The sequence below is a fragment of the Taudactylus pleione genome, unplaced genomic scaffold, assembly GCF_031769625.1.
Source record: "Taudactylus pleione unplaced genomic scaffold, aTauple2 ptg000114l, whole genome shotgun sequence".
Lineage (NCBI taxonomy): Eukaryota > Metazoa > Chordata > Amphibia > Anura > Myobatrachidae > Taudactylus > Taudactylus pleione.
This window is the reverse complement of record NW_028284516.1, coordinates 1,060,505-1,075,113: the sequence shown is the minus strand read 5'-3', so window position 1 is coordinate 1,075,113 and position 14,609 is coordinate 1,060,505. Positions and strand designations below refer to the sequence as shown.

Genomic DNA, 14,609 nt, shown 5'->3' with positions numbered 1-14,609 from the left:
AATGACACCATGTAGTCCCCAGGTTCCAGTGCCAGAATAATGGACCGCAGGGTCTTCATCCGAAACAGAGGCACCCTCAAGGACTTGTTGAGGGCCTTTAGGTTTAGTATCGGACGGCAAGACCCATTGGGTTCCTGCACCAAAAATAGATTGGAATAGAAACCCAGGCCCCTCTGGGAAATTGGAACATGCACTAAAACTCCGGCCTGGAGCATAGTGTGCAAAACCTTCCGCAGTTCCGAGGCTTTGCTCCGGTCTAGCGGAAGGCCTGTGGTAAAGAACCGGGATGGAGGCCTGTACCGAAAGGAGAGGGCATACCCGTGAGAGACCACCTCCTGAACCCAAGTGTCTGTCGTAGTCCTCGACCAGCACTGGGCGAACTGAAGCAGGCGGCCCCCCACTTTGGGATCCCCCAAAGGGAGGCCTGGACCGTCAGGCCGCAGGTTTGTTATCTGACCTAGGAGCCAGACGTCTGGTACTCCAGACCTGTTTCTTGGGCTTGGACAATTTCTTGGTCCCAGCCTGCCGTGGAAAGGACTGTGCTTTAGGCCTACCTTGGGCCCTGTGAGGCCGAAAGGACGACCCACCAGCACTAGAAGGAATCGTAGCAGATGGAAGACATGCAGATTTTGCTGCTGCCAACGTAGCTACTATTTTGTCCAGATCTGGACCAAATAGTACCCGTCCATTGAAAGGCAAACCTTCTAATCCCTTTTTGGAATCCGCGTCCGCTTTCCAAGAAAGCAACCATAAGGTGCGACGAGCAGCCACGGCTGCAGAGGAGATCCTAGAGGTGAGCATAAAATATCTAAGGCCGCTTCATTAATGTAAGTGGCCGAGTCTCGGAGATTGCCCACCAACTCGGTCTGTTCAGCCGAACAGTCAGAGTCCAAAGACGCCTCCAAATTATCCGCCCAGCGCTCCATAGCTCTGGCTATCCAACACACGGCCATAGCCGGTCTGGATGCTTCCCTGCAAGGGAATAAACGGATCTGAGGCAGATCTCCACCTTGCGGTCAGTGACATCCTTCAAGATTACATCGAAGGCATAGGCAACGTGGCACTTTTGACTAGGCGTGTGACATGTGAATCCACTTGCGTAGGGGATTCCCACTTAAAAAAATAATTGACCGCAAACTGATAAGCCACGGCTAAGCGCCTCCTCTGGGGCTGAAACCGTTTACCTGGATTTTTCCACGCCTCCTCTAAATGATCCTAATTGATCAGAAAGAGGGAACACCATAGCCTCACCCTTAATATCCTTAAAAAGGCATATTTGAATGTGGCCACCGAAGGATCAATATCAATAACTAAAGCCGTGCGGATCGCTCGAATAAGACCAGGGATATATACCCTGGACTTAGCGTCCGGCTCTTTGGTACGGAGAGGTTCTTGGTCAGATAGATCCAGAATCTCCCCATCATCTGACGTCTCATCGTCATCTACATAAGGAGCAGATAAAGACGCCACCGGCCGTTTATGAGGCCGCAACACAGAATTCCCTGTAAAACATCGGACAAATGCTGAACCGATGTAGTTAGAGTATTAACCCACGCAGGCTCCGGAGAAACCTGGGAAGGGACAGGGAGACTGTGGGGTACCATCAATTGTCTCGGGAACTCCCACATGGGTGACGACACCACTGACTGCTGGGACAAACCCGTCTGGGTAAACGCAGGTGGCGGAGCTAGCTGGCCCACAAGGGTTGTAAGCACCTTAGCGAAAGAAGTCCAGGGAGGTTCCTGTACCGGGACCGTGACCATAATCGGCCGTGACAGTGTCAGGCACTGGGGACATAACCCCTCCGCGTTACCCTCCCCCTCCGCTATTGGTACTTTACATTTAGTACACATGAGCTGGAGAGGAAAATCAGTCTCAGACATGATGGTAAGTATGTGACACTCACACCTATACGTATTGGTATAGTGTGAATAACACCCTGCACACCGCGCGGGCTTTGAGCAGAGCAAGATCAGGGACAGTAATATGGCTGACAGTAGAAAGTGAAAGTACAGACAGCTGGCTAGCAGATTAGTCACATACAATGCAGAAGAAACAAATCCCTGCACTATTAGCGCTGATTCTCAACTACTCAGACCCTCAGGCTGGTAGGACTCAGCGCTGCATACACTGACCTGTGACAAACAGAGGAGAGGTATGCTGGGGGACCCAGACCGCAATGCCACCGCTGATAGGCTTCCAGCAGCGTTCACCATGCTTCAAAGATGGCCACCGAGGAGCAGAGATGAAGGAGGCCGGCCTGGGGGAGGAGCGCTGACACACTGTGGCCAATCAGGCAGAGCAAAGAGGCTGTGTGCAGCAGGGGAGGCGCCGGCTGTGAGACAGGGAAAGCGCGCTCCCCTGGCATGCATTTAACCCCTGGGACGCCGCAGCGCATGCCGCTCAGCAGCGGCCCGCTGTCCCAGGGGGTAGTGGAAGCGCAGGTTGGTCGCCTGGCTCCACACTGCAGCCAGTCCCCAGGGAGCCCCCTGCCTGGGGACTCAGGACCATGTGACCAGCGGGGACCCACCGCGGGACCCCGCTGCTTACCTGCTATCCCCTGGGATCCGGCCATGGTCCAAGACATCTGGGGGCACCGCTAGCCGTGACCCCAGATGTCTACCAGCATCCCCGGATCAGTACCGGCGTTCTGGTACCGGCGGGGTGTAGGGGAGACAGCATGGACGTCAGTACTGACTGTCCATGCTGTACTCCCAGATGTGCAGCCAGCGCTGCCTTTAAAACAAACTTCAGGGGCTCTTCATAGCCCCCCTCTGCACAGTGCCTCCGACTCAGAGCCAGGCACCGACGAAACTGGGATGCCTTGGCCCGGGGGCGGGGTATAGGAGAGGGACCCAGATGCATCCTGGGAGGCTGAAAACTTTAACTCTGTGGTGCCTGAAGACTGACGTCATCACCTATACCCCAAGGTATCCTGTGGATACCCTATGGACCCTGCAGTAGAAATATATACTGACCTGGATGGTCTTAAAAAGCAGACATGGATGGTTGCAAAGCTTCTTCAGTGCCCCGATACACACCAGGTGAGGGCTGCTTTCTCCAAAGCCTTGCAGACAGGACTTAACAAGCCGAGAGTTGAGGAGCTTTCTGTACACATCAAGCTGAAAGAAGGATGGCTTGCAGAAGACTATGCTTTCAATTTTGGGAGGGAGGAATTTATTGATGACCTCTTGTGTGCGTCTGAGAATAAATAGGCCTGTTAGACGGGCAAGTTCTGATGCTCTTTCGTCTCCCAATTTTTTTTCTTCCTAAAAACAAACAAAAAAAAAAAATACAAGGAGTTGATACAGATGTGTCCTTATACTGTATTGCCGCAGTTGTGCCAAACAGCCCTTGACAGTGCGCCAGGTCCCGTGCGACTTGGCTGGTGCCAAGTGTCTTTTTCACTTGAATATGCATCTTAGAACCGTATTCAATTTGAGCCGAGCTGTGATACTTTACCGCGTCCCGGACTTTTCGCCTAGTTTGACTGTTTTGTAGGCGGAAAAGTGTAGCGCGCGTCCGCTTTACCTCGTATTCAGTTTGAATGTACGCGAAAACGGTACCCGGGGAAACTTGAACAGGCGGAAAGTACTGTCAGATTTGGGGGAAATCAGCCTGACACCCACCAAAAGATGCACTGACATGACAGGGTTCACTATGGTACCCCCCGATTTGGCTTGCTGAAGGTATTTGGTCTTTTTAAACGGGCTCAATAGCTGCTAAATAGCGTTTTTCTATATCTGATGCAGAATCGTATTCAGGAGTATTTTTCCATGAAAATAACTTATCCCAGCAAATTTGGGGTACTTGAAAATGGGGGCCAGCATATTTAAAAGTTGCTAAAGTAAAGTTGAGAAAATCATGAAAAATCCACCTTCCGCAAGCACCTGCAATCAAAAACACACTTGAGGCACACTTGGGGACCCCCCCAAAGTCAAGTTCTCTAGTTTTTAACTTTGTACCCCAACATTTTTTTTTTCACCCCCTTTTTCAAAGTCATTTTGGGGTGTCCTTAAGTGTTTTTTTTTGTAATTTTTTTGACAGTTTACCTTTGGGGACTGTCTGAAGCCTGCAGGGGGGTTCCCGCAACGTTGCACCCCAAAACCCCAATTCTGCACTTTTTTCCGCCTGTTATTCATAGGTGAAACTTTTCCGCCTATTACATTGCACTGACTATCCGCCTAGGCGAAAAGTCTTTCAAATTGAATACGGAGTAAAGTAAAAACAGGCGAAAATGACGCCATCGGTGAAAAAGTATCGCGGATACGGACTTTTGGCCTCAAATTGAATACGGCCATAGTCGCAATGAGATGCGACAAAACCGCTTAACGAGACTGCGCAGATTTCATTTGATATGTGACACTACATCTGTGTGTGAATGAGTCTGAATCTGTATATGAAGTGCTACGATGGAAAGGCCGCGTTTTTTTCTCGCGCCAAGTTCCGTTGTGCTTCATCTGCGACTTTGTACATATTTAAAACAAATGACTGTGCAGCCCGGTGTCTCTGGTACAGATTGTGTGGTGTTTGGCTATGTCTGCCGTGTGTATAAGACACAAATGTAAAAGAAAAAGTTGCAAAGCTGCACCTCTCGCCGCGTGGCGTATTGATACTTGGTGTATGACGATACATCTGAATGATTGCACTGAACACCCCATTCTCACGGCAGCCAAGCTAGGATTCTTAAATGTAAATTAGAGGGGGAAAAACCCCCAAAAACAATATGGGCCAAATTCAATTAGCCTCGAAGTTAGAATTGTACTGTTCAGGGCTATTCAATTACAGCCCGCAGGCTGCACTGAACGCAGAGTTCTGTTCTCCTCCTGAGGCTGGAACAGTAATCAATGCTCTGTTGGGCTTTCTTCCCTTAGCCTAGTTGCCACGGGCCCATCGCTCCGGGCACTTATACCGGAACTTATGGGTTAATGCGCATTAGCCTCAGATTTACCTGTGTGAGGAAACAAGCTTGTAATGGGATACCCGGGCGTAAAAGTCAGAGGCTATCACCCTTTTCCTCACAAGGTGAGATATCAAGGCTAATTGAATCCGGCTCTATGTCTCCTATGAGTTTTAATACAGATGGGGAATATTTCTTCTCAATGCTCCAAAGTTACACTTCAATGCGGTCTGTCATTGTCTTGTTCTTATGCTTTAAGTACTACCCGGACTGTATGGCCTACACACACAATATGAACACAGCACAGTCGCCTGCATGTGCTGGTGCAGAATTCCTAGGTGCTGCTTGTTTTCCGTGTAATTACATATTTTGGGAAGCCACATATATTGTAGCTTAGCTGGGAGCTTGAAAATATCTTATATTCAAATAAAAGTTATCCACAGAGTGCACGGTACTTATGGAGCAATCCTATTCTCCTGTACACTTACTTTACTTGCTGAAGGCTCTCGGGATCGAATTATAGGCTCTTCATAGATTTTTTTGTAAGAGGACGATGAGCCGAGTATTCCTGGATTTACAAAATCAATCAATGCATGGAACTCCTGAAGGTCATTCTGTACCGGGGTGCCTTGCAGAAAGCAGAATAAATCTTTTATTACTTTTCTAGTGTCCTAATACCGCACCAGATTAAAATGATTATTAATTGCAAACAGCAACTACATATTTTTGCTTTTAACAGACAGGAGAGGAAAATTGTGAGGTCAGAGGCGGCCCCATATGCCATCCGTGACCAGGCACTTGTACAGGTATGCATTTTGTAAGCATCACGGAAGTGCTCAGCTGTCCGTTCCCTCAATATATATAAAGTATACAGCCATGGCCAAAAGTTTTGAGAATGACAAGTATTGGTTTTCACAAAGTTTGCTGCTTCCGTGTTTTTAGACCTTTTTGTCAGATGTTACTACAGGTTGAGTCTCCCTTGACTGAGATAATGAAACCTTTGATTTTTGATGGTTCAATGTACACAAACTTTGTCTAAGGCACAAATTATTACAAATATTGTATAAAATCACCTTCAGGCTGTGTGTATATGGTATATATGAAACATAAATGAATTTCATTTCTGTACACAAACTTTGTTTGAGCCACAACATTATTGAATATATTGTATAAAATTACCTGCAGGCTGTGTGTATAAGATGTATATAACACATAAAAGCATTCTGTGTTTATATTTGGGTCCTATTCCCAAGATATTTCATTATGATATGCAATTATTCCAAAATACGGAATATTCCGTTATCCAAAATACTCCTGGTCCCAAGTATTTTGGATATGGGAGACTCAACCTGTATGGTATACTGAAGTAAAATTACAAGCATTTCATAAGTGTCAAAAGGCTTTTATTGACAATTACATTAAGTTTATGTAAAGAGTCAATATTTGCAGTGTTGACCCTTCTTTTTCAAGACCTCTGCAATCTGCCCTGGCATGCTGTCACTCATCTTCTGGGCCACATACTGACTGATGGCCGCCCATGCTTGCCTAATCAATGCTTGGAGATTGCCACTTAGTTATCACTTTTGCCTTATGGCAAGGTTCTCCATCATGCTGGAAAAGCCATTGTTCTTGGATCGTTGTGAGAAGTTGCTCTTGGAGGATGTTTTGGTACCATTCTTTATTCATGGCTGTGTTCTTAGGCAAAATTGTGAGTGATCCCACTCCCTTTGCTGAGAAGCAACCCCACACATGAACGGTCTCAGGATGCTTTCCAAAACATCCTCTAAGAGATACTACTCCCAACCTTCCAAGAAGTGTTTGAAAAATGCCTTTTCCAGCATGATGGAGCACCTTGCCATAAGGCAAAAGTGATAACTAAGTGGCTCGGGGAACAAAACATCGAAATTTGGGTCCATGGCCAGGAAACTCCCCAGATCTTAATCCCATTGAGAACTTGTGGTCAATCCTCAAGAGGCGGGTGGACAGACAAACAAAAACCCACAAATTCTGACAAACTCCAAGGACTGATTAGGCAAGAATGGGCGACCATCAGTCAGTCAGTATGTGGCCCAGAATTTGATTGACAGCATGCCAGGGCGAATTACAGAGCTCTTGAAAAAGAAGAGTCAACACTGCAAATATTGACTCTCTAAATAAACTTAATGTAATTGTCAATAAAAGCCTTTGACACTTATGAAATGCTTGTAATTTTACTTCAGTGTACCGTAGTAACATCTCACAAAAAAGTCTAAAAACACTAAAGTCGCAAACTTTGTGAAAACCAATACTTGTGTCATTCTCAAAACTATTTTCCATGGCTGTACAATATATATAACATCCTTTGTTCTGCCATGTCAGTCAGTGTCAGGCTCTTTGAGTAATGGTTTGTTCCTGATCACAGACCTTATTGGGCTGATTTCTCAATACAAGTAGGACAGTGCAGAAATAATCTAGTAGTAATGCAATTTCTCAGATCGCATTTACCTACTGGGTCACACCTATTCTTTCTTTGGGCAGACGATCAGTGTGACCCGAAATAGGTTTTTTACCTCAATAGATCACAGGTTCTCAAACTCGGTCCCCAGGACCCCAAACAGTGCATGTTTTCCTGGTCTCCTCACAGACTCACAAGTGAAATAATTAGCTCCAAAGTGGATTTTTAAAATGTGTCAGTGAGTAATGAATACACCTGTGCACCTGCTGGGTGACCTGGAAAATGTGAACTGTGTGGGTCCTGAGGACAGAGAACCACTGCAATAGATCATTCTCTGTGGTATCCACCTGCCTTTTCTAATCATTGAGGTTCTTGCATGTGTAACGTGTACAGTGTTCATTCTAGATCCAGCGCGGGGCAAAGCGCCGGACCATAAAATGGACACTCTCGCACCCAAAAAGGGTGTGTGGTCACAAGTAAAGGGGGCGTATCCTTAACACGTGTACCCTTTTCATCACTCTTGGGGGCGTGCCCAGCACTTATGGACATGCTGGGCTGCCCCACAAGCTCTCACCTCACTGAGAATAGATTCTGTTCACGGAAATGATAACCGGCAGTGACCGCTGCACCGCAAATCCCCTCCCACGATTGGGAACGGTACCCGGCACACCAGGCAGGGGCTGTTTCAGCAGGGCGCCGCCATAAGGGCAGTGCGCATTTTGCGGTTTTGAAATCGGGCAGGCCTAAAACAGCATAGCGGGAATACTGTGTGTACATTTATGGTTTTACTTCAGTGAAGAAAGAATGTTATTTAAAAAAATATATGTATTTGGAGAAATGGCAGCAAAAACAATTTGTGTCAGCCTATTCCTTTAAAGCGGGGGTCTGCCGAGGGCCATTTTGATATATATAACATTATTCACGGGCCCGATGCAGGCATGCTCCCCTCCATTTGACGTCACACGGGGGCAGTGCCACAATCGCCGGTGATTACAGTACTGCCCGGAGCATCCTGAGGATGATCTGGGGAGCTGTAAGCGCAGCGGTGCGACTGTCTGAAGCATCCTAAGGACGATCCAGGCGGCACTGCTGCATAGATTCTGGCTGCAGGTTGCCATTCTAAGCACTCTGCTAGCCAGATGAGGCTAGCAGAGAAAAGCTCAGAGGGCCAGACCAAATGATTCTGCAGGCCTTATGCGGCCCCCGGGCCTGAAGTTCCCCACCCCTGTGTTAAAGGATGTATAATTAGAAGCAAAACAGATACTCTCTCAATAACCAGATGTGTTACCTGATAGGATAATCCTTTTGCTGCACGACAAGCTGCTCAGCGCGGAGGTTGTTTTTATAGAGCTGTTCTTTAGACGGTGACCCTCGTCGCAGATGATGATGTCGAAGCCCAGGCTCTGTATTTGTTCCAATGAACGTAATAACATCTCATAGCTGATGATGAGCACTGAATATAGGGGGGAGCTGATGAACTCTTCCACTTTGTGATCCTAGGCACAAACACACAGATATAGAACAGCCATTTATTTTCCATTCCTGTCATCAAGATAACAGCCAAAGTGGACAAGGAAAAAGAGAAATTAAAGTTTACCTGTACACCAAAAATATCTGCTTTCACAGCGCAACTAGAGCCTGAAGTCCCACGCTTTAGCGCCTTTTTCCGCAGTCGCATCTGCAACTTAATGCTAATTCTAGCATCAGCCCTTCCCCTGGTGCACACCAGTGCACCTGAATGTGAAAGGAGTGAGGCGCCCACTTTAGGTGTCCTTAGTTGCTGAGTACCGATTGGTGCAACTCTAGACGCCACCATCGGTCGTATCATCGAAACTTAGACCAGCTATATAGTCGGTGCAGATTTTCCAGCTAAGTATGGCCTCCAATGTGAGTATGGCCTCCAATTTGAGCGAGTAAGCGTCTCTGCACGCAGCCCCTTCAGCCACACGCCCACTGCACATCCATAACACGGACCATTTTTGTGCTTCTGAATATTCCTCTCCTAAGGACAACCACATTTCCAGTACAATTAGGACACCGTTCCATACAAATCGCAACTGCGCCCTGTGCGTACACACAGTGTAACGCATGAGCCGTGCAAGGCAGTGTCTTGCATGCGCAGTAGCAAATAAATTGCTCAACTCTGACCAGCGACATTGCTGTGACTCAGAATCAGCTCATGAGGTTCTCTGTACATAAATGACGGAAATTCTATTTTTTGCAATTTAACATTTGCATTCGTTTTACTCCCTCACACTGGTAATGCCAGCGACAATGAGAACCGGGCCCCGGTGCCTCCTGTAAGCAAAGGAATCAACTTCTGCTTCAGACATGAAGGCAGCCCATAAAATACACAACCCAACACGTGGCGGGAGAAGGCCCCAGGTCACTCCACATGAAAACCGGATAATTACATCACATTTCTGTCAGTCCTGTTACTTAGTTTGTTAATGTCGACTAACCTGTGTGATATTTATGATCGTTTTCTCAACAATCATCATCACCCACGACTATCGGAGATATATTGCATATCTGCTATATATGTTATGGGATTAGGTTATTCTGTATAGATGTGGTGGGTCTAGTGGGATCTAAGGAAGATGGCCTCTGTTCAATACTAGTGATCACAGCTAAATGGTTTACTTAAATCACATGTGCGTTTTAATGTGTTATTCCACTGATCTCATTGCATGAAGTGAACTTTCCTTCTTTAAAAGTCTGGATAAAATAAAAAGAACATATACTGTGGCACATTGCAGCAACAGATGAACAATATAAATGTGTGATATATATTGCACTTTACATCAAAGCTATGACTGATACCTGATCAACCGCAAACACACGCATTCGCTCTGTTCCCAACCACTTCTGGAACTCTTTCCTCCAGTTCTTCACCAAGCTCCCTGGAGTGACAATCAGGGCTCTCTTTAAGAGGGGTTTGCCTCCATATGGACCTTGACGAAGAAGGGTCCAAATCAGAGAGATGCACTGAAGAGTTTTACCTAAGCCCATCTCATCAGCGAGGATGGCTCCAAACTGGTCATTTACCCTGTGAGAAAGCAAGTAGAATATAATAGTGCAAACATCGCCATAAGCATGGCTCTAGAGGAGTGAGGCATTCTGGGAAATATTTTTTCTAGAACAAACTATGGACCCCATTTAACGAGACAGAACTCCTTTAGCACTGCCTAAAGGGGTTATGTCCTCCTTACAGTATTTAACAAACAGCGGTAAGCCATCTATAGATGTAGAGATACGGTCACCATTGCCAGCATTACTGGCATTGGGGACCCAGCAACAGTAAAGGCTTCCATGAAATTCCGAGTCCCCATAGGATGAAAGTGTCATGCGCGTGTAAACAGACCGCCCATCGTGTATGCGCATGACACAACAGCGTGGAGGATGCAGCAGAGGAGGTGGAGGTTGCTGGTTCTCGTTGGTAGGGTAAGTAATGTTAAATACCAATGGCATCATGTTAGTATCACTGTGATACTAAATGAAATATGCCGCTGGTAGTAAGAATCATTGTAAACGAGGCCCTATATTACTTGCCAATCACTGCACAACACCGGGTCTGACACACTGCAGGAGAGCAGAGGCAGAGGCTTGGATGGTATCAGGACTGTTTATTGCAGGATATACTAGGCACAAATATGCACTGCATAGATACAGGAGTAATGGGAAATGAGTTCAGAGGATGGACCTCAGTGGCTGGAGGACAGATTAGGCAGGCAACCAATGCAATTAGGCTGAGCAGAATTTAAGTGGCACTGGTACAATGAGATGGCACGGGTATATAGCTGAAGTACCTGGGTACACTGACAATGGTTGTAATAAGCTGTACAGACAGCAGAACTGGTGCAGCTGGAAAGTGACTGTAATATGCTGTGTGTAACTTATTACAATCACTGTCAGATACTGTGATGCTGTGACTGCCTGGGACTAGAGGACTGACAAAGTTGTATTCTTGTTGATGGCAATACAAGCTGCCAGGTGACCCGCAGCTAAGATGTGTGTGTGTGGCGGTGGGGGGTGGGGTGGGTGAGGCTATCAGGCCCCGTCGGCCCCAGTACAGGTGAAGCGACTTCTCAGTAGAAATGTTACCAGGCACTATTAACAAGTTGAAACAGAATGTGCCCAAATCTTATGTAGGACACTGGAACACAAAATGAGGAGCAGCAGGAGGGTAACAGAGGGAGGTAGAATGGTAATTTATTTTCCCAAGTGATGATACATACGGGTCTTTCCGTGTCAGTTCACCCAGGCCATGACACCCACGGACTCAGATTTTCATGAAACTTTGTACACGATGCATTTCTTAAGAGAGATTTTTAATTAAACATTAAAATACTCATACAGGCAATCAAAATCCCATTATTTTTCTTTTATAGGTTTTTAAAGTATATTTTAAGGTTCAATTTAAAAATAAAATGGACATGACAACTCATCTGCCTTAGGTTGTTAATGGGTATTGAACCCACCTTTTTTTGGCACCAGAAAAAATTATTAAGTATGAATAAAAGGAATGTATAATGACTCTCAGAGTCAGGGAAGGTTGATAAAACATTTTTTTTGGAATCTCCATTTTCTGATTGACAAAGGGCCAAAATTTCAAAGTGATACGTGGATTAGGCACTGATATAGGAATGTTTTTCCACATACACCGCACAAAACACGGAGCATCAGGAGCGGCATTTCTAAGCAATTATTTTAAACTTTGTCCCCCCTATTTCTCAAAAACTATGAGGGCTAGAGAAGAAATATTGTACATGGGTTTGTTGCTATGTGGTAGTATCAAGTGTACAAAGTTTCACGAAAATCTGAGTCGGTGGGTGTCAGAATACATTTTTTCTGGGTGATTTGACATGGAATGACCCATAATCCATAATTTGTGTCCCCCTACCACTGATGTAGCAATGGTCTATTCTTAACATACTGTATGCACTAAATTAATGTTTTGCTGATATCTAAAGTGAAATAAGCAGAGGTGAAGCCTATGAAGATATATTGTATGTTTCTGAGTTTTGTGTATCTTACACAGCATTTGAAAATTCTATGGACAAACTATATACCGGTAGTTACCTGTACGTGTCTAAGCTATAAAGAAATTATAGACCTCATTCAGAGTCGGTCGTTGCAGCCGCACGGTCGTACGCCACCGATGTTCGCTAAACTGCGCATGCGTAAAGTTCGCACTGCGGTTGCGCAAACTAGCTGCTACGATCAGAAATTTCTTTCTCCTTGAACACAGCCAGGTCGGTAGTTTGAGTGACAGAATGAGGCATTTGTGGGTGGTAACAGGGGAAGGTGCTTGAAAACGGGGGAGTGGAGATCCGAACGCAGGCATGCCTAATTAAGCGAACGGCGTTTTATGGGAGTGCATAATTAACAGAGTAGTGTCATGGCACACGTGACATGGGTGGTTTGTACACTGACCTGATTGTAGTGCTTAAGAGAGGGTATGGTCAACCTTAAGCTCTACGACCAGTTCCGATGGTTACAGATGGTCTCGATTAATCCTTATATGGCCGGAGATGACGTGTAATGCGTACGAGAAGGGGGTGTATTTTTTGTCTTACGGCCGCATCCTCCCCTTGGTCGGCCAGCTAACGATACGATCTTAAGGACGCAACTTGCGAGTGCATCATTTGCATATCCGGCCCCTTTTCCCTTACGACTGTGCGGCCGCTATGACCGACTCTGAATGAGGTCCTATGACTTCACCTCCTGTTAAAAAAGATGTGTGGGTCTTTCTGGTACCCACTAGAACCATTACTGTATTATGCATGTCCCAATAGCTAAGGTTTAGTAATGTGTGGTCTTACCTCATTCCCATTATACATTCATACAGAAACAGAATTCCATCTCTCTGATGGGGTCTTAGATGTACAGCCACGTAAGGATCTACCACCACGTCTACTATGGATAAGCCAGACTTATTAAACAACTGCTGGTGATGAAGTGATGGTTTGGGCATCACTATGGAATCTTCCAAAATATAAAATACAAAATATTGTGAAGAGATTATAATATGAAACATATCACAATAGTTCTTTACATTTACAAGTTAACTGTCTTTTACAAATAAAAATATAAGACTAAAGCTGTGTAACCACTTGCTTATTAAACGATTACGACATCGTAATCGTTCAATCGCTCATTAATCGGGCATGAAAATGTCTAAAACGACCAGCGATGCGAGCTCCCGCTGGTTGTTTCAGACATCAATCATCGCCCGAACATGCCAGTCAATCTGCCGATAACGACAGATTGGGCATGTTTCGGGGATGAGGGAGGGTGCCTGCACTGAACAACATATCGTGTGGGCACCTACAGGACAAGGAACGACTGAACGATTACGATGGCGTAATCGTTCAAACGTTCCTCAGTCAGCAAGTGGATACACACCTTTATTATGCCAAAATAACATTTATTTAAATAATGATGGGTGTCACCTATAACCCAGAGTAGTGAGAGAGAGTCAGTTTGCAAGACTCTGCAGTCAGGACAGGCTGGGGCATGTGTGTCCAGTCAAGGTGGGACTACAGTTGGAGAAAAGTGTGGGCTGGGAAGGTACTGGTGGCTAGGAAGCCGGGCTCAGACCTACAGGAGGTAGGGAGAACCCTAAAATTCCAAAATACTGTGACATAACAGCAGCTAAGCTGTAGGCTGAGTAAGCCAGAGCCTACACCTGTAGGAGACAGGGAAGGCCACCAAGAAAGATTGTGTATGTTACTCTGCTGGAAGCAGATTGTGAGATTGTAAGCAGGCCAGGAGTCTGAACGTGAGCAGACTGGAGCCTGTGAAAATACCTGTCAGAGACAGGACTGGAACTGACTTTGAGACACTGTGTTTGCAGATTAGCTGCAGAATTATAGTTAGGGGCGAAGAAGTGCATTAGTTGCCCTGAAAAAGGGGCTAGGAATTTATTGTTTTCTGTTCATTTGTGTTGAACCTGGTTTATGCTGAAAAGTAAAGCACCATTCCATTTATTTACCTGAAAGCTGTGTCGGATCCTGATTGAGCACCTTAAACACTGCACCACTGACACCCATTACCAGCTAATTACTACAGTCATCACAATATGTTAGTGCTATTTGGAACAGAGGGATCCAAAAACAGACCCACTATAGTTTTCTAAGTCAGTAATAAAACACAGCTGCCACAAGTATCAGGAAGTTAAGATTACAATTGTAAATTGATTACAACATTAGTTGTGAGACTATCATGATATGACATTCCCACTAAACACAATCATTTTGTCAAGAATAAAGC

The 14,609-nt window shown here is 45.6% G+C and overlaps 1 protein-coding gene across 4 annotated transcripts in view; it reads right to left on the bottom strand.

The window, feature by feature from the left end:
- The window catches only part of RAD54B (RAD54 homolog B), a 98,147-nt gene that overhangs the window by 25,283 nt on the left and 58,255 nt on the right, over positions 1-14,609 (bottom strand). For all 4 annotated transcript variants that reach the window (XM_088471365.1, XM_088471369.1, XM_088471368.1 and 1 more), the window contains exons 6-10: positions 13,160-13,322; positions 10,158-10,383; positions 8,623-8,830; positions 5,389-5,528; positions 2,979-3,269 (exon numbers count right to left, since the gene is read on the bottom strand). In XM_088471365.1, the coding sequence (XP_088327491.1) occupies positions 2,979-3,269; positions 5,389-5,528; positions 8,623-8,830; positions 10,158-10,383; positions 13,160-13,322 (1,028 nt within the window). The remainder of the gene's footprint in view (positions 1-2,978; positions 3,270-5,388; positions 5,529-8,622; positions 8,831-10,157; positions 10,384-13,159; positions 13,323-14,609) is intronic.